Below are 19,387 nucleotides of genomic sequence, written 5' to 3'. Positions count from 1 at the left end.
GTGACCACACAGAGCAATAAGTTAAACCTTAGAAATGAGTAAACTGCGGCATGAAGTGAGATGAAGTGATTTGCCCAAGATCACAATTATTTATTGACAGAGTTGGAATAAACTGCGGTCTTGGGACTCCCAGTCCAGTGCTTCTTCTACTACACATCACCCTGATATGTCAACAAATATATGGTGTGTTTGATGGGCATAGCAGTAGGGCTTATGAATTTAAAGTGATTCGAGAAAAGGTTCCCAGCGGAGGTGGGTTTTGACATATAATTAAAAATATGGAAATGCTGTGTTGTGGTCCATGGGACTGGGAAGGTTATTCATCCTGGTCTCAGCAAATCAGAGCCTGGTGAAGCCTGGCCGCAGGGTGCCTGCCGGGCATTAGAGACTCAGCATAGTGTCAGGCAGTTAAAAATGAGAAGGGTGCAGAGGCCAGAATCTGAAGCTCCAGGTCTTCAGTTCCTCACCCTTGACCTTAAATGAAGTCAAAAGTATGCCTGCCATTTGACTGACTTCTTCCTGCTACTGTGAGGACAGCTGAGAAACAGGAAAGAATTTAGTCACAGCTAAGACCCAAAGACCCTAGAAATATACCCGCCCTAGGTCCCAGGTCTCATTTCTCATTTCTTTGCCTGGGTTAGCCAGATTCATTCAGCTATGGAATACTAGGTCTAATCCTAGCTCTGCTAGTTTGTGGCTGTGTGACCTGAAATTTGTAACCTCTCTTATCCTGACTGTCCTCATCTCTTGACAAACATTTTATTAAGGGACAAGCATATCCCAGTCACAGGAAATTTAGGAGGGGGAAAAAAAAGAGTTCTCAAGGAGGAAAAGAGTCCTCATCTGTTAAACTGAGCCTATCATATCCTCCACATGACTTTGTCATGAGAATCAAATGAGATAATGGTATTACAACAACTAGACACACTTTAGTTCAATAAATGTTATTTCTCCCTACTCGGTCAAGCTTTTAAAGTAGAATAATGACAACAATTATATTATTGTCATCTTCTTGTCCAGAATTAAACAGCCTCACCTTATTCATGACCGTGTCAACTTTTTTTTCCTTTTACTACACAGGTATTTCATAGTGAAAAAGTTCTGACGAAAAGAACATGGAGAGAAGCTGAAGAATTTTGTGAAGAATTTGGAGCTCATCTTGCAAGCTTTGCCCACATCGAGGAAGAGAATTTTGTGAATGAGCTTTTACATTCAAAATTTAATCGGTAAATACTTGTTAATTTTGAAAAATTTCAGTCGCATATTTTGTCTCCAAGTAATGGCTTCTTAGGCATGAGTATCCCAAATATCGGGGGGTATTTGGGATATTCAAAATCACAAGTATTTAAGTCTAAAACCAACTAAACACTGGTTGTGAAAGAAAAATACATACTTACAGTTTTATATTTATATTGCACCCACTACTCATTCCATAAAACAAAGAACAAAGTGACGATTGTTTTGATATTTGAAATCTTTTCTCTGTACCTCAAATCAGAATTTTAGAGCTTTTCTGCCAAGTTCAGAAATTATCTAGCCCAGTGGGTTTCAAAGTGCTGTCTGAGGGTCCGGAGGGTCCTGAGCCCCCAGAGCAGGAGAGGCCAAGTGGGCAGAGCTCCTGGTTCCCTGCTCACTGACTCAGCAGGTCCAGCCAACTCCCCTTCTAGTTGTTTTGTATATAACAGGAGTCCATGTGAGATTTGGTTTGAAAAAAAGAAAGTCCCACTAATTTTTTTTAAAAATTCCAATCCAACCTTCTAATTTTACCTCTGAGGAAACAAGCATTCACTTGTCTGCATCCATTTTGCAAGTTTACAGAATCTTGAATTTAACGAAGTTGGAAAATCAATCAAATTTAAATTTGAAGAAACTTAGGAGGTCTTGTGCTACCTCTGACCCAATACGGGAATTTCTTCTACTTACATTCCCGTGGTCATCTACTGTCTACATCAGGGGTCCCCAACCTCCGGGCCGCAGACCAATACCGGTCCGCAGTGTGTTAGGAACTGGGCCACACAGCAGGAAGTGAGCGGAAGAGCGAGCTAAGCTTCACCTGCCGCTACCCATTGCTGGCATTACCGCCTGAACTGTCCCGCCAATCCCCTCACCCCCGGCAGTGGAAAAACTGTCTTCCACGAAACCAATCGCTGGTGCAAAAATGCTGGGGACCACTGGTCTACATAATTCCTTTCAGTTTCAAAGTGCTCTTTACTTGGGATAAAACCCATTCCATCGTTGGAGGCTAGTTTCAAAGATCAACTTTCTAGTAAGCCAGATCAAGTCTACTCTATTTTCAAATATTTGAAAATAGCCATCATGTTCTCTTTTAGTAAGTCTTCTCATCCCTTGGCCTCTTTCTCTAGAATGTTCTTGTCGGTTAGCATGTATTTTGAGAATATCTTCTATGGACGGGACCCTATTATATGCATGGGTGGCTGGAGAATGCAATAGATATGACAGACAAAATCCTGCCCCTGAGGATGTCGTGGTCTGGGGGCGGGGGCATGCCTCCGTATATATGTAACACAAATATAATACCAGGTACTCTGTTCCAAGCTCTGGAAATCTGAAGTCTCAATGAAACACTTACCTGAATCTCACAGAAAATCCAGAACTACTTTTTGAGGAAAATCCTGGCCTTCCCCACAAGTTTCCTTTAGGACCCTCCCCTAAGAAGGTTAATATGTAACATCTATCAAATTATTCATCTCCAGCATCTACAAAAATGACCTCAAAGGTGGGAATATCTCCCAGTGTGTGTCTCATGAAGTACTCCAGGGGAAATAGGGGGATTTTGTGGTCAAATATGTTTGCAAAACAAGGCACGATCTTGGAAATTTGCCATATACTTTAGCATTGTAAAGGCTTCTAGAAGGAAGCAATTTCTTTGACTGCAAAACCCTTTTTTTTTTTTGAGACCACTTACCAACATCCCATGGAACTGCTAGTCCCTGCAGGAAATGCTGGCCTGAGACCATGCTTCCCAAATCTGGCTGATTCTCACACTCACTTGGGAGACTTTTTCACACAGTGCCCTCTGGTCTCACGCCAGAGCCGCTGAGTCAGATTCTCTGAGGTTGAAGAAAAGTTCAAGAAGCTTCCTTGTCGATTGGTTTGCTAGTCTGGTGTGGGGCCTCAGATCCAAGGGAGATGTGATCGTCTTCACTTTTCTAAGTTGTAACTTGGCTTCATGACTTCAGCCCCTTGCAAAACATCCTTTCATACTTGCATATTGTGAGGTTTGCTATATGAAACAACACATGAAAACTGCTTCCAAGTTTGCTGTAACATCAAATTTCATTATAACACTTGTATTTATATAAATTCTCACACTTGGAATGTCAAGAATTTAGTGAATTTAGTGTCAAGTATCTATCAAATTATTGATCTTCGGCACTTAATCACGAAAGCTATATAACGTATGTTTTACTTTTTGTCCAGACTGCCAGGGAGTTCAGTCAAATCTCATGCTTAATTATACCAAATAAACCAGTTCTCATAGTTAGCATACATGCTTCTTCTCCTTCTTATGGCGCTGCTTTTCTATTTTATTATATTCATATTATATTATATTAATTAAAGTTACATAATTTTAGGAAAATGATGAAGAGAAAATAAGTACCAGTTCATCGTTTAGGAGCCAATATATAGCAGGAAACATGTAAAATTCTAAATTCAGTGAGGAAAGGAATAAAAAGCTCTCAAGGCAGGGAGAGTGACGTGAGTTTTCAGCCTGGCCATTAAGATTAATATGCCTGGTTTAACCTTAAGGCAGCATTCTCACCTTCCCACAACCTTAAATGTAAGTTATTATCATGGCAGTGACCAATGCACCTCCGTGATTCTGACCTTTTCTGTCACATTTTACTTTCATTTGTATCGTTCAGGCAAAGGAGCTCAAATATCTGAGAAGGGGATGCTTCAGAACAGGCTTTCTTCTGTGCACTAAGGAAAATAAAGCATCTGTCATGACTTCTGAATCTTTTAACTCTTTAATTCTTCAAAATTATTCTCAGAAAATTATCTTAGTCAGATGATTCGTTGTATAATTAGGCTTTATTGCTTGATTTATTGAGTGCTCTCTGGTTTGACGCATTCGTCCTCAGCCTAATAGGAGGGAAGATGGTTCTCTGTGGGGCTTCTCACCAAGTCTAACCAGTGGTGACGGCTGAAGTTAATCTACCGTGCCTCAGACTGGTTTGCTGTGGAATTATTTACATTGGGACATTTAAAAAAAAAAACCAAAAAAACAAATCTGCTGTGTACCTTTTATTAAATGGGGTGGTGGTGATTAACCTTCAGAGAATACATGAACATTTGACAAAAGAACAACAAATTAAAAGAGTAAAGTAGTATAAATAGTATAGTAAATTAGCAAATAAATAGTCCTCTAAGGAAAAGATGTTCCAAAAGTTCTTACCAACTTGCTTTCATGTGTTCTTGTCTTAATTGAAAGATATTGCCGTTCCTAATGAACATGCGAAAGCCATGTTCTCAATACGGGCTGACTGTTCCCCCAACTGCCCATCACCAATGAGCACACCATACAAACCAAGAGAAATGGGAAGTGAGATTAATCTTCTCTCAGTTCATTTTATAGCTCAGGTTTTGCTTACAGGAAATGTTCAATAAATGCTTGCTGACTTGACCAGTTTTGCCAGTAGCATCAGCTGTTCCCTACACAACTAAATACTTTAAAATATTTCTTGAACATTTTACAGAATGTTGTGAATTCAACGGGAAGAGCCAAGTTTTTGTTTCCTCTCTTCATAGGACAGAAGAAAGGCAGTTCTGGATTGGATTTAACAAAAGAAACCCACTGAATGCTGGCTCTTGGGAGTGGTCTGATGGAACTCCTGTAAGTCTTTCCAAGCTAGAGAAAAGAAAATGAATTCAAAGCAGGTGGCCCTGGAACCACTTGGTAAACCAACCAAGAGAACCTGGAAAGAATGACCATCTTCCCCATGACCCAAACCTAAATCAAAAACTGCACCAGACCTTGGTACCAAAAGAGTTATTTCAGCAAGGTCTTGAGAAACCTTTGCTAGCCAGATAGTTCTAAAGCCAGCTATAAGATCTCGTCCCAAAAATGAATCAAATTCTCTGAAAAAGCCCCCAAAACCATCTCCCATGTGAAGAATCTCCAGCAGAGAAGCAACTGTTCTCTAAAATAATACCAGGCTTCCTTTGCACCCCCCCCCCCACACCTCTGCTGCGTAGTACCTGATTGTGTGAGTGTGGGACCCTTGTCTGTGTCACAGTGAAAAGAAACATTTTCAGTTTCTCTCACTCTAAAAGAACAGAAATGCCAGCCTTAGAAACAGCTCCTCCTTCCCAGACAAAGCAAGTTATTTGGAAGGGAAAAAAAAGACTTGCTTTTCATTCAGCCTCACGTGTAAAAAAACCTCTATGAAGGAAAGAGGGAACTCACAATTACGTTTTGGGTTTTTTTTTTTTCAGGTGCAATGAGGATTTCTCAGATTTTCCTCATAATAGGGAAAAAAACAGTAGCAGTATCCCAGATTAAAATGAGATCCATCTGAAGGCACATGCAAACTCAAGTTAGGCACATGCAAACTCAAGTTAGGCACATGCAAAATCAAGTTATTCAGTTTCACCTGTGAACTGGGGTTAGCAACAGCCTGCAGTGAGCATTTAATGCAGCTCCTGTTCATTGAGCCCTAATTATGTTCTGAGCACTGAGCTGAGTGCACTCCTGCATGATCTCATTTCATCCTTACAGTGATTCAATACAGTGGGTATTAAAATGATTAAAGAGTTTGCCTAAAATAATATATAAGAGAGACAGTATTTGTACACAGGTTGTCTGCCTCCAAAGCCACAATATCATAATGTCTCCTCGTTGGCAAAACAGCGGCAGCCAAACTTTGAAATAGTAAACATCAATAGAGAAAAGGGATCTATCTCTAGGCCTGCTACATAGATGGTGTTCAAATCTGTAGCAAGGAAGGGGTTTGCAGAAAAGCTACATGCTTATAGTGGGAACAAAAATAGTAAGAGTGTGCTAGTTTAAAAAAATAACGATTCTACCCCAGGACTGCTTCTTTGAAAAGGGCATCAGAACCAGAGAACAGGAAGAGATCTTAGAGATCACCCAGCCCCACCCAACTGTTTTGCTGATGAAGAAACCAAGGCCCAGAGAGTGGAAGGGGCATAGCAGGGTCGACCTACCCCATAAATGGCAGCCACCACATGGCACAGTTGGGTGGTTAACATTAATACGGCACTTGGAGAATAAGATGTGGTACATAGAGGTTGAGAATGCGTTTTAGTAAAACAAACAAAAACTCATCAGTAATAGAGGAATAGACAATTTGGTTCAGAATCAATGAGATTAAGCGATGAAGCAGTGGACTGAGTCCCTTGCCACTTCCCTCTGGACAAAATAAATATCAAACTCATGCCATTCTCTGAATCTGAGCTTATATATATTTAAGTTAGATGAATGGTTGCATGACCGTGTAGATGTTTGAGGAGTATAAATGGTTTCAAAACCCTCTTTTTTTCAAATTTTGTACCTCAGTTTTACTCACGGCCCATCCACTCTTCTGTCAAGTAGTCATCAAGTCATTGAGAAGGTTGAATCTCTAGTCACTACCCCGTTACGTGATCATTCCTGGAAAACATTGGATAGTTTCCTGATTAAAGCTAGGGTTGACTTAGAAGTCAGTGATTAGAGACTAAAAGCCTAGTATTTATGCAAAAGAATCTACATCAAAGGTGAGACTCGATTCTGAAAGATCTTTGAGCCTCTAAACAGTTTACCCAGGATCCCAGGGCTAGCCTAATCTTGCCAGTGAGAAAACAGTGCAAGTTCATCTGACTTGTTCCTTCTGGAGAAAAGAGTAGAATGCCTCTTAAAGAAAGAAAAAAAAAAAGGCATCTTCAAGAAAAAAATGATAAAGCTTTGATTAGCTTGCTTTTCACAAATGTGGAACCACCTTTAACTGGCATCCTAACCTACTTCCTCCAGAAGTCTATTGTGATTTATTTACAGGGATGTCTTTTTGATCTTTTGAAACTTTTTGCGGGGGATCGTTATTAAGGAATAATGAACTTCATCTGCTGCAGGTTGTCTCTTCATTTTTAGACAATAATTATTTTGGAGAAGATGCAAGAAACTGTGCTGTTTATAAGGCGAATAAAACGTTGCTACCCTCATACTGTGGTTCCAAACGTGAATGGATATGCAAAATTCCAAGAGGTAAAAATATTAATAAGATCTTTACTATTTGTTTGCGTTCTAATAATCTATAGCATTTTCCCAAGTGAACAGTTACAGAGGTCTAAAATTTAAGCACCCTGGAGCACAGTACCAACAGCCTTCATGATGAAACAAATTGTACTCTTTTAGCAAATAATGTATCATGGGGGAATGAGAAAAGGTGACACCAGTGCAGTACGCTAACTTAGTAGGAAATGAAAATAACTGCCTATGTTGTGGAATACTGTATTTTGCAAGTACAACCTGGAAGAAATGTCACTGTGACATTACAAGCAAACAAAACTACTTATCAAATGAGTACGTGAAAGCACCTGGCACAGTGTGTGACACACAGTAGGCTCTCAACAAGTATTCACATCCTTTTCTCTTTAACCAGAGGTCTCTCTTGAGCTTCCTCTTCAAGTATGAGAACTTACCACTTTCCAAACAACACCTGGTTCTTAAATGATCTTTTAAAAAGCAAAGTCCAAAATATTGTGTTTAGACCTGAAGTAATTCAGAGATAGTACACCTGTAAGTAAAGTTCACTCAAACCGGTTTGCTTTCACTCTGCAGATGTGAGACCCAAGATTCCACCCTGGTACCAGTATGGTAAGAACTATCCTGGCAGTTCTTGAATTTCTAATTCTGTGCTGTTTTGTAGCATTACTGTGTTATTACGTAGCTCCAATCGAGTTTCTCTTTTCTTGTGTCAATTGAGAACTAATTTTTTCAAATTAACAAATTCATCATTAATAAATAATCAAACTAATAAATGTCACTAAATATTACTGAAGACATATCATAGCTTAACTCCATTTTCATGACACATGATTTAAAAATATGTATCTATCCCGGACTTTTGAATATATGTGAATGTTTCTTATATGAAATAGACCAAGGAAAATAAGTAAATTGTATACTTATTTATGTGTGGGAGTGGGTGTATACACACACATTTTCTTAATGCTGAGTGACCAAATTACACATTCGGGGTCAATCATAGTATACCCTGTTTAAGTCTGTATTACATTGCTCAGTAATTGTTGCCTCACCTGTGTTGCTTATTTTTCTTTCAGATGCACCCTGGCTCTTTTATCAGGATGCAGAGTACCTTTTTCATACCTCTGCCACGGAATGGTCCTCCTTTGAGTTTGTCTGTGGCTGGCTGCACAGTGATATTCTCACTATTCATTCTGCACGTGAACAAGAATTCATCCACGGCAAAATAAGAGCGGTACTTAAATATGATTAAATATGAGAAACTCGGAGCTTAACTCCTTCTTCTGTCCTTGAGGGATTTTGTTTTTATAGTACTTCAGACATTTATCTGTTTCATTAAAAGTCTTAGATTTTTAAGAACTGTTTTTCTTCCTGTCACAGAGATTTAGAGCAAATAATGGAAACACAGGTTTACGATGCTGGTCAGTCATTTCACTTCTCCTCATGCTTTTTTAGCAACAAAGGATGAGTAAATAGCATTTTATTGTTTTTGTGAGGTTCATTCCATCATTCAATGCATATTTATTGAGTCTACTCTTCTAGGGGCTGAGGCTCTATCAGTGATTAAAATAGACCAAAATTCCTGCCCACCTGGAGTTTTTAGTCTAGTCTGGGAAGGAAGACTGTAATCAATATAAATAAATAGAATTATATAATATTTTAGAAAAAGATAAATGGATAAATGCCATGGAGGAAAATAAAGCACAAATGAGCGACAAAGAGTACTGGGAGGTGCATGGCTGTTTTAATGTTTCAAATTTGACTTATAAGAGTACAATATTGTTTTAGACTCTATGCAGAAAATGGTAAGCAGTGGTTCTCCATTTCAACTTCAGATAGAGAAATCCTTTGAGAAGCTAGGCTTGTTAGAAAGCAGCATGCAAAATCCATTCAACAATGAATAGACTGCCAAGGAATAGTGTTGGTTTTCAGTGTATTTCTTCAGCAAGCATTTATTGAGAATTAGGTATGTCTCAGACATTGTGGTATTTGTCAAGGACACAAAAATAAAATACAGTCAGTGTCTTTAAAAAGCTGGAAATAACATGATGTAATAAGGGAAAAGGGAGCAGTATGTACAAATTACCAAGGGGGGCACCAGGGAGGAAAAACCTCATTCCCAATTTTCCCTAGGAAATTGTTGAAGATAAGAAAGAGCCTTTTTTCTTTTCCCATAATTTAACATTAGTTCATGCTCTGCAGGAATCCTTGGTTGCTCTATCATCTTTTCCTATGCTTGTAAGTTGACTGTTAAAATGAAGCTCTGGATTAAAGCATCCTTGACTTGTAAGAGAAATGTCTCCCCTCACACCTCATTGGGCTTTCCTGTTTCTATAACTCTGTTTGATACACATACAGCCTGTGAAGTGCATGCAGGTTGGGACTACTACTGCATTTTGATGGAAAAGTCAAGAACCAGAGGAGTTAGGTGACAACTGCACAGCCTTACAGAGACTCAGTGGCAGACCAACCATGAGAACTGGATGTTCCCCAGTATTATTGGTTCATACATTGTTTTACTTCTCTTCATCTCCTACAAATGGAACACTCAAGCCAAAACTGTAATATTAAGTATCAACAAATTACATATCATGACCTCGGAAAATACATTTGTTTCTTTAGCTAGACAGCAGACTCCTCACCCCTGGTGGCAATAACAAGAGATCGTGTGAATGGCTAAAAACGAATCCATGGACATGCAAAGTGCACGTCCCAAGAGGAGCTGATATTTGGCCAATACTTACTGTAACAGTGTCAAGCACGGCTAAGTACTAACATTTAATGGCATTTAATCTTTCTAAGAACTCTCTGTGGGAAGTTCTATCGTCAGCATAATTTACAGATGAAGAAGCTAAGACTCCAAAGAGGTGAAGGAACTTTGTTACACAGCAGCTAAGTAGTGGAATTTGGAAGTGATCTCAGGTCATCTGACTTACAAGGTCATTTTAAAAAATGGCCGCAGGCAGCAGAACAGCATATTCATTACATTAAAATGCTAGTTCTAAAATCCATCCAAAAAAAGGAAACCCTTGTTCATTGTTGGTGGGAATGTAAGTTGGTGCAACCTCTACAGAAAATAGTATGGAGGTTCCTCAAAGAACTAAATCCAGCAATTCCACTCCTGGGTATATATCTGAAAGAAAAATGAAAACACTAATTCGAAAAGATACATGCACCCCAATGTTCATAGCAGCACTATTTACAGTAGCCAGGACATGGAAGCAACCTAAATGCCCATCAACAGAGGAATGGATAAAGAAGATGTGGCACATATATACAATGGAATATTAGTCATAAAAAAGAATGAAATTTTGCCATTTGCAACACGTATATGGACCTAGAGGGTATCATGCTTCGTGAAATGTCAGACAGAGAAAGATAAATACTGTACGTTATCACTTATATGTGGAAGCTAAAAAACAAAACAAATGATTAATATAACGGAACAGAAACAAACTCACTGATACAGAAAACAAACTAGTGGTTATCAGTGGGGAGAGAAAAGGAGGACAAGATAGGGGTAGAGGATTAAGAGATATAACCTACTAAGTATAAAATAAATAAGCTACAAGGATATACTGTACAGCATAGGCAAATATAGCCATTATTTTATAATAACTTTAAATGGGGTATAATCTATAAAAGTTTTGAATCACTATGTTGTATAGCTGAAACTAATATAATATTGTAAAACAACTATACCTCAACTTTTTAAAATTAATAAATAAAATAAAATAAAATCCCTCCCCAAAAGATGGCTGTCAGCTATGTCTCAGATATGCACAGTAAAGGGCTTCTTTGATTGTTCCAGCAGAGCGTAGCTCTTTTAGGAACCTCTGCAGGTCTTCTCTCTTAACCTTTCCCTTAATTCACTCTCCCAGTCTTTGGTTGTTGGGAAGTCAGTGGAAATGGCAGAGTTAATACCTCCCATTGAAGGGAAGAGTAAAACTCCACAGGCTTAGACATTTAAAAAGGCATAGCCATTGCCATGATCTAGTTGAGGACTAGATCTAGTGATCTCAAACCAGACAAACCTTGTAGTGTCTTATATGGCAACATTATTACCAAACCTATGACCATATTAATAAAGAATGCCCTGTCAGTATTATGGGTGAGTGGCTGACTGATCTAACACTGCACTGTGCCACAGAAGAAAATCATCATAGGGAATGTGCAGACCAAGAATGGAGCAAGAAAGCCAAATGGGAAGGGTATCGATTTAGAAAAAAGAATGCTGTACATTTCGAAAGCAGTTCTTCCCCCTGCTTAGTTTATAGCAGTTAGGCAATGTTTGTTGGTGGTAGCGGTGGTATTTATGGTGACCATTTACATTTCTTAACTAAGAAATCCCATGTCTAAGAACGTCTGGCTGGAATGAGTCTGTCCAGAAGTTCTGGATGAGGAACTAAACATGCAGAGGTCATACCACTCATTCTTGTGGCATGCTCATCCTATAGTTACAGGAAGAATAAGAATTAAATAATTAAATAGTTTTAAAGTTACATATGTATTGTATAGCTCCTCTAAGAAGAGTAGTAACTCAGAAATGTGAAAGACAAAGACAACATTCAGTTGGGGAGTAGAAGAACTAATTATTGAAAAAGAAAGCTGGATGCATTTTTTTAAATCTGAAGCAGAATTTTTTTAACAGAATATTTCCAGCTTGGAAAAGTGATGAGTCAGAATTTCCTCTTTGACTAACAGAAGACCACAAGGCATGATGCGAGGCAATTTTTGAGTACTAGTTTTTTGAGCCATGTTGTTGGTCAGATTAATGCCAAAAAAGTAAAAAAAATGAGCACTTTAGGCGTTGTTTGACATGAACTAGCATTTTTATGCTGTGTTGTACAATATTTGCATTTCAAAATTGCAATTTACTCTTACTTTTAAAATTTTATTTCAAAATATTTCTAACAAAAGTATATCAAATCTATTAGTCATCCTCAAAAATCTGGTGTTTTAAATCCTTAAAATAACTTGGTTTTGCTATTTTTATGGAAACATTTTAAGAGATGACAGGTTGTTCTTCCTTATACTGCTTAGTAGATTAATATATTGGCTATTGCTGTGGGTTATTTCTTTTTGGTGTGTTCTTCCATATGATGCTGTCTATAATGACTGCTTTTCTGTAACAAAACATAATTGATACTATGAGGTACACGGTTGTATCACATTTTTTATACAAAAGAATACTAATGTCTTCTATTGTTGCGGTTTCATACCTAAACTGAAATTCACAACATCTATTTTTCACATTGGATTTTTCACTTTGGGTGTCTCTATCTTGTCCTATGAATTTCTGTTCCATATCACAACAGGTTGTGATGTGCCCTGTGGAGGATTACCGTGCTATAATCGAGGTAGTAATAAATATGCCACTTAAGATGCGGTAGTTATACTTCCTCTTTAGAGGTCCTTAATTGGGGCAGTGAACAATCGGGCCATGATTTCCACTCTTGTTGCACATAAGACCTCTTTAGATTGAATGAAATTGTTGTGGTTCTTCCACTGATTTCAAAGCCAGTCTCCATGGACCCATTCCAAAATCTGACAATAGGAGTCTAAATTCAGCATGTAAGAACACGTTCATGAAACAACAACTCAGGGATCCAAAATTATAGTTGCTCCATCTTGCATTATTTTCAAATTGCTGATATGGCAGACAGCCACACTGATTAAGGAGTAAAAATACCTGTGTATAAATTAGAATGTTAGAGAGCTATTAGGTTCTGTTGTATGATGACCTGAAATTCACATGGAAAAATATTTATATATCTTAAAATGCATTCCCAAGTCTTTACAGAAGAAATGAAAGTGTAAATTTAAATGTACAATGCCTTCAAATTAACAGGATTTTAGCATAAAAAATTAAGTTACATTTCACACACAGCACACACACAATAAAGAATATTGATTTAAAGACCTTAGAGAAATCCCTAATGCCTGTTCTTCTTTTATAGTTAAAGAGGGAATTTCAATTTCCTGGGTCATAAGTCCAGTATTACATCTGCTCTAATGTGCATATGCATGTGCCTGCCTATGGTGTTTCAAGTTTATTCTTTATTGTACTGGGATCTATGTAATAAATAATGGTGTAAATTCATAAAATATATAAAGGATAATTTTCTAGTTGTCAAACACTGGAAATACTGTAGTATTATTCTGTCCTATAATGCAGTTTCCATTTGAATGGGGAGGGTGCTAATACTTAGTTTAAAAACTTACCAATCAGACTAGTGCCTAAAATACAAATTATTTTTACTATTGAGGTCTTTGTGCCTCGAATTGTTTTTCAAGTAGGTGGCATGTATAGTAAACTTCTATAAATCACTGAGCGCATAAACCACTAAATTTTTAGTCAAAAAAGGAATCCACATTCTATTTTACTTTACAATATTACTTTTTAAATTCCTATTATGAGAGTTAGAGAATTTACTTTTAAATATATATAGGAAACATTGTAACAAAGTTACATGAAACCAAAATAGCTTTTAATATTTGATTCCAATTTTCTTACATAATGAGGAGGGAGTAGTTTAGAATAATGAAGTTTCAGGTCTTCTAAAGATGCTAGGCCTCAGTGTACTCTTCTTTAGATAACTGGGTAAAATACTGAAGAATAGAAAGCTATTAACAGTGACCCCATTAATCTTAATAGTGAAAAGGCAAAAAAAGTAGGATAAATGCTGACATTCTCTCTCTCTTTTTTAAATAGCTGTCAAAGTATGGTGTAAACTGGTGGATTGGACTTCGGGAAGAAAGAGTCAATGATGAATTTCGGTATGGACATTGATTCATTTGCATTTAACTTTGTTTAACAGGTTTTTATTTGCAGAATGATTGGACTATATCTTAATGGTTAACTTGTTGAATAGGAGATTGGTTTAAGATGGTGTAGTAGAAGGATATGCTCTCACTCCCTCTTTCGAGAACACTGGAATCAGAACAAACTGCTGAACAATCATCAACAGGAAAACACTGGAACTCACCAAAAAAGAAACCTCACATCCAAAGACAAAGGAGAAGCCACAATGAGACTGTAGGAGGGGCGCAATCACAATAAAATCAAATCCCATAAATGCTGGGTGGGGGACTCACAATCTGGAGAACAGTAATACCACAGAACTCCATCCACTGGAGTGAAGGTTCTGAGCCCCACGTCAGGCTTCCAAACATGGGCGTCCAGCAATGGGGGGAGGAATTTCTAGAGAATCAGACTTTGAAGGCTAGCGGGATTTGATTGCAGGACTCCGACAGGACTGGGGGAAACAGAGACTCCACTCTTGGAGGGCACACACAAAGTAGTGTGCACATCGGGACTCAGGGGAAGGAGCAGTGACCCCATAGGAGACTGAACCAGACCTATCTGCTAGTGTTTGAGGGTCTCCTGCAGAGGTGGTGGGTGGCTGTGCCTCACTGTGCGGACAAGGACACTGGCAGCAGAAGTTCTGGGAAGTACTCCTTGGCATGAGTCCTCCCAGAGTCCACTATTAGCCCCACCAAAGAGCCACGTAGGCTACAGTGTTGGGTCACCTCAGGCCAAACAACCAACAGGGAGGGAACCTAGCCCCACCTATCAGCAGACAAGCAGATTAAAGTTTTACTGAGCTCTGCCCACCAGAGCAACAGCCAGCTCTACCCACTACCAGTCCCTCCCATCAGGAAACTTGCACAAGCCTCTTAGATAGTCCCATCCACCAGAGGGCAGACAGCAGAAGCAAGAAGAACTACAGTCCTGCAGCCTGTGGAACAAAAACCACATGCACAGAAAGATACAAAAGATGAAAAGGCAGAGGGCTATGTACCAGATGAAGGAACAAGATAAAACCCCAGAAAAACAATTAAATAAAGTGGAGATAGCAACCTTCCAGAAAAAGAATTCAGAATAATAATAGTGAAGATGATCCAGGACCTTGGAAAAAGAATGGAGGCAAAGACTGAGAAAATGCAAGAAATGTTTAACAAAGACCTAGAAGAATTAAAGAACAAACACCTAGAAAAATTAAAGAACAAACAAACAGAGATGAACAATACAATAACTGAAATGAAAACTACACTAGAAGGAATCAGTAGCAGAATAACTGAGGCAGAAGAATGGATAAGTGACCTGGAAGACAGAATGGTGGAATTCACTGCCGCAGAACAGAATAAAGAATGAAAATAAATGAAGCCAGGGCTTCCCTGGTGGCACAGTGGTTGGGAATCCGCCTGCCAATGTAGGGGATGGGGGTTCATGCCCCAGTCTGGGAAGATCCCACATGTCGTGGAGTGGCTGGGCCCGTGGGCCATGGCTGCTGAGCCTGCACATCTGGAGCCTGTGCTCTGCAGTGGGAGAGGCCGCGACGGTGAGAGGCCCATGCAAAAAAAAAAAAAAAAAGAAAAAAAAAAGAAATGAAGACAGCCTAAGAGACCTCTGGGACAATATTAAATGCAACAACATTCATATTATAGGGGTCCCAGAAGGAGAAGAGAGAGAGAAAGGACCTGAGAAAATATTTGAAGAGATTATAGTCATAAACATCCCTAACATGGGAAAGGAAATAGCCACCCAAGTCAAGGAAGTGCAGAGAGTCCCATACAGGATAAACCCAAGGATAAACATGCGAGACACATAGTAATCAAATTGGCAAAAATTAAAGACAAAGAAAAATTATTGAAAGCAGCAAGGGAAAAACAACAACATACAAGGGAACTCCCATAAGGTTAACAGCTGATTTCTCAGCAGAAAACTCTACAAGCCAGAAGGGAGTGGCATGATATACTTGAAGTGATGAAAGGGAAGAACCTACAACCAAGATTACTCTACCCAGCAAGGATCTCATTCAGATTCGATGGAGAAATCAAAAGCTTTACAGACAAGCAAAAGCTAAGAGAATTCAGCACCACCAAACCAGCTCTACAACAAATGCTAAAGAAACTTCTCTAAGTGGGAAACACAAGAGAAGAAAAGGACCTACAAAAACAAACCCATAACAATTAAGAAAATGGTAATAGGAACATACATATGTAATTACCTTAAACATGAATGGATTAAATGCTCCAACCAAAAGACACTGGCTCGCTGAATGGATACAAAAACAAGACCCATATATATGCTGTCTACAAGAGACCCACTTCATACCTAGGGACACATACAGACTGAAAGTGAGGGGATGGAAAAAGATATTCCATGCAGAAAGCTGGAGTAGCAATACTCATATCAGATAAAATGGACTTTAAAATAAAGAATGTTACAAGAGACAAGGGAGGACACTACATATGATCAAGGAATCAATCCAGGAAGAAGATATAACAATCATAAATATATATGCACCCAACATAAGAGCACCTCAATACATAAGGCAACTGCTAACAGCGATAAAAGAGGAAATCGACAGTAACACAATAATAGTGGGGGACCTTAACACCTCACTTACACCAATGGACAGATCATCCAAACAGAAAATTAATAAGGAAACACAAGCTGTAAATGACCCAACAGACCAGATAGATTTAATTGATATTTATAGTACATTCAATCCAAAACCAGCAGATTACACTTTCTTCTCAAGTGCACACAGAACATTCTCCAGGATAGATCACATCTTGGGTCACTAATAAAGACTCAGTTAAATTTAAGAAAATTGAAATCATATCAAGCATCTTTTCTGACCACAATGCTATGAGATTAGAAATCAATTACAGGGAAAAAAATGAAAAAAACACAAACACATGGCAGCTAAACAATACATTACTAAATAACCAAGAGATCACTGAAGAAATCAAAGAGGAAATCAAAAATCACCTAGAGACAAATGACAATGAAAACACGATGATCCAAAACCTATGGGATGCAGCAAAAGCAGTTTGAAGAGGGAAGTATATAGATATACAAGCCTACCTCAAGAAACAAGAAAAATCTCAAATAAACAATCTAACTTTACACCTAAAGGAAATAGACAAAGAAGAACAAAAAAAACCCAAAGTTGGTAGAAGGAAAGAAATCATAAACATCAGAGAGGAAAGAAATGAAATAGAAACAAAGAAAACAATAGCAAAGATCAATAACTAGAAGCTGATTCTTTGAGAAGATCAACAAAATTGATAAACCATTAGCCAGACTCATCAAGAAAAAGAGGGAGAGGACTCAAATCAATAAAATTAGAAATGAAAAAGAAGTTAGAACAGACACCACAAAAATACAAAGCATCCTAAGAGACTATTACAAGCAACTCTATGCCAATAAAATGGACAACCTGGAAGAAATGGACAAATTCTTAGAAAGGTATAACCTTCCACTGAACCAGGAAGAAATAGAAAATATGAACAGACCAATCACAAGCACTGAAATTGAAACTGTGATTAAAAATCTTCCAACAAACAAAAGTCCAGCACCAGATGGCTTCACAGGTGAGTTCTATCAAACATTTAGAGAAGAGCTAACACCCATCCTCCTCAAACTCTTCCAAAAAATTGCATAGGAAGGAACACTCCCAAACTCATTCTACGAGGCCACCATCACCCTGCTACCAAAACCAGACAAAGATACTACAAAAAAAGAAAATTACAGACCAATATCATTAATGAATATAGATGCAAAAATCCTCAACAAAATACTAGCAAACATAATCCAACAAAACATGAAGAGGATCATACACCATGATCAAGTGGGATTTATCCCAGAGATGCAAGGGTTCCTCAATACATGCAAATCAATCAATGTGATACACCATATTAACAAATTGAAGAAGAAAAACCATATGATCATCTCAATAGATGCAGAAAAAGCTTTTGACAAAATTCAACACCGATTTATGATAAAAACTCTCCAGGAAGTGGGCATAGAGGGAACCTACTTCAGCATAATAAAGGCCATAAATGACAAACCCACAGCAAACATCATTCTCAATGGTGAAAAACTGAAAGCATTTCCTCTAAGATCAGGAACAAGACAAGGATGTCCACTCTCACCACTATTATTCAACACAGTTTTGGAAGTCCTAGCCCCAGCCATCAGAGAAGAAAAAGAAATGAAAGGAATACAAACGGGAAAAGAAGAGGTAAAACTGTTACTGTTTGCAGATAATAAGATACTATACATAGAGAATCCTAAAGATGCCACCAGAAAACTACTAGAGCTAATCAATGAATTTGGTAAAGTAGCAGGATACAAAATTAATGCACAGAAATATCTTGCATTCCTATACACTAATGATGAAAAATCTGTAAGAGAAATTAAGGAAACACTCCCATTTACTATTGCAATAAAAAGAATGAAATACCTAGGAATAAACCTACATAGGGAGACAAAAGACCTGTATGCAGAAAACTGTAAGACACCGATGAAAGAAACTAAAAGTGATACCAACAGATGGAGAGATATACCATGTTTTGGATTGGAAGAACCAACATTGTGAAAATGACTATACTACCCAAAGCAATCTACAGATTCAATGCAATCCCTATCAAATTACCAATGGCATTTTTTACAGAACTAGAACAAAAAAATCTTAAAATTTGTATGGAGACACAAAGGACCCCGAATAGCAAAAGCAGTCTTGAGGGAAAAAAACGGAGCTGGAGGAATCAGACTCCCTGACTTCAGACTATACTACAAAGCTACAGTAATCAAGACAATATGGTGCTGGCACAAAAACAGAAATATAGATCAATGGAACAGGATAGAAAGCCTAGAGATAAACCCACGCACCTACGGTCAACTAATCTATGACAAAGGAGGCAAGGATATACAATGGAGAAAAGGCAGTCTCTTCAATAAGTGGAGCTGGGAAAACTGGACAGCTACTTGTAAAAGAATGAAATTAGAACACTCCCTAATACCATACACAAAAATAAACTCAAAGTGGATTCGAGACCTAAATGTAAGACCGGACATTATAAAACTCTTAGAGGAAAACATAGGAAGAACACTCTTTGACATAAATCACAGCAAGATCTTTTTTGATCCACCTCCTAGAGTAATGGAAATAAAAACAAAAATAAACAATTGGGACCTAATGAAACTTCAAAGCTTTTGAACAGCAAAGGAAACCATAAACAAGACGAAAAGACAACCCTCAGAATGGGAGAAAATATTTGCTAACAAGTCAATGGAAAAAGGATTAATCTCCAAAATATATAAACAGCTCATGCAGCTCAATATTAAAAAAACAAACAACC

General features: G+C 38.1%; 1 protein-coding gene across 3 annotated transcripts in view; it reads left to right on the top strand.

Annotated features, from left to right (window-relative positions):
• The window catches only part of PLA2R1 (phospholipase A2 receptor 1), a 117,484-nt gene that overhangs the window by 69,219 nt on the left and 28,878 nt on the right, over nt 1-19,387 (top strand). For all 3 annotated transcript variants that reach the window (XM_033421794.2, XM_033421793.2, XM_033421792.2), the window contains 6 exons: nt 1,081-1,226; nt 4,774-4,858; nt 7,093-7,225; nt 7,802-7,837; nt 8,305-8,462; nt 13,944-14,008. In XM_033421794.2, the coding sequence (XP_033277685.1) occupies nt 1,081-1,226; nt 4,774-4,858; nt 7,093-7,225; nt 7,802-7,837; nt 8,305-8,462; nt 13,944-14,008 (623 nt within the window). The remainder of the gene's footprint in view (nt 1-1,080; nt 1,227-4,773; nt 4,859-7,092; nt 7,226-7,801; nt 7,838-8,304; nt 8,463-13,943; nt 14,009-19,387) is intronic.

This window comes from Orcinus orca, chromosome 7, assembly GCF_937001465.1.
Source record: "Orcinus orca chromosome 7, mOrcOrc1.1, whole genome shotgun sequence".
Taxonomy (NCBI): Eukaryota; Metazoa; Chordata; class Mammalia; order Artiodactyla; family Delphinidae; genus Orcinus; species Orcinus orca.
The sequence above is the reverse complement of the archived record's forward strand: the minus strand, read 5'-3'. Positions and strand labels throughout refer to the sequence as shown.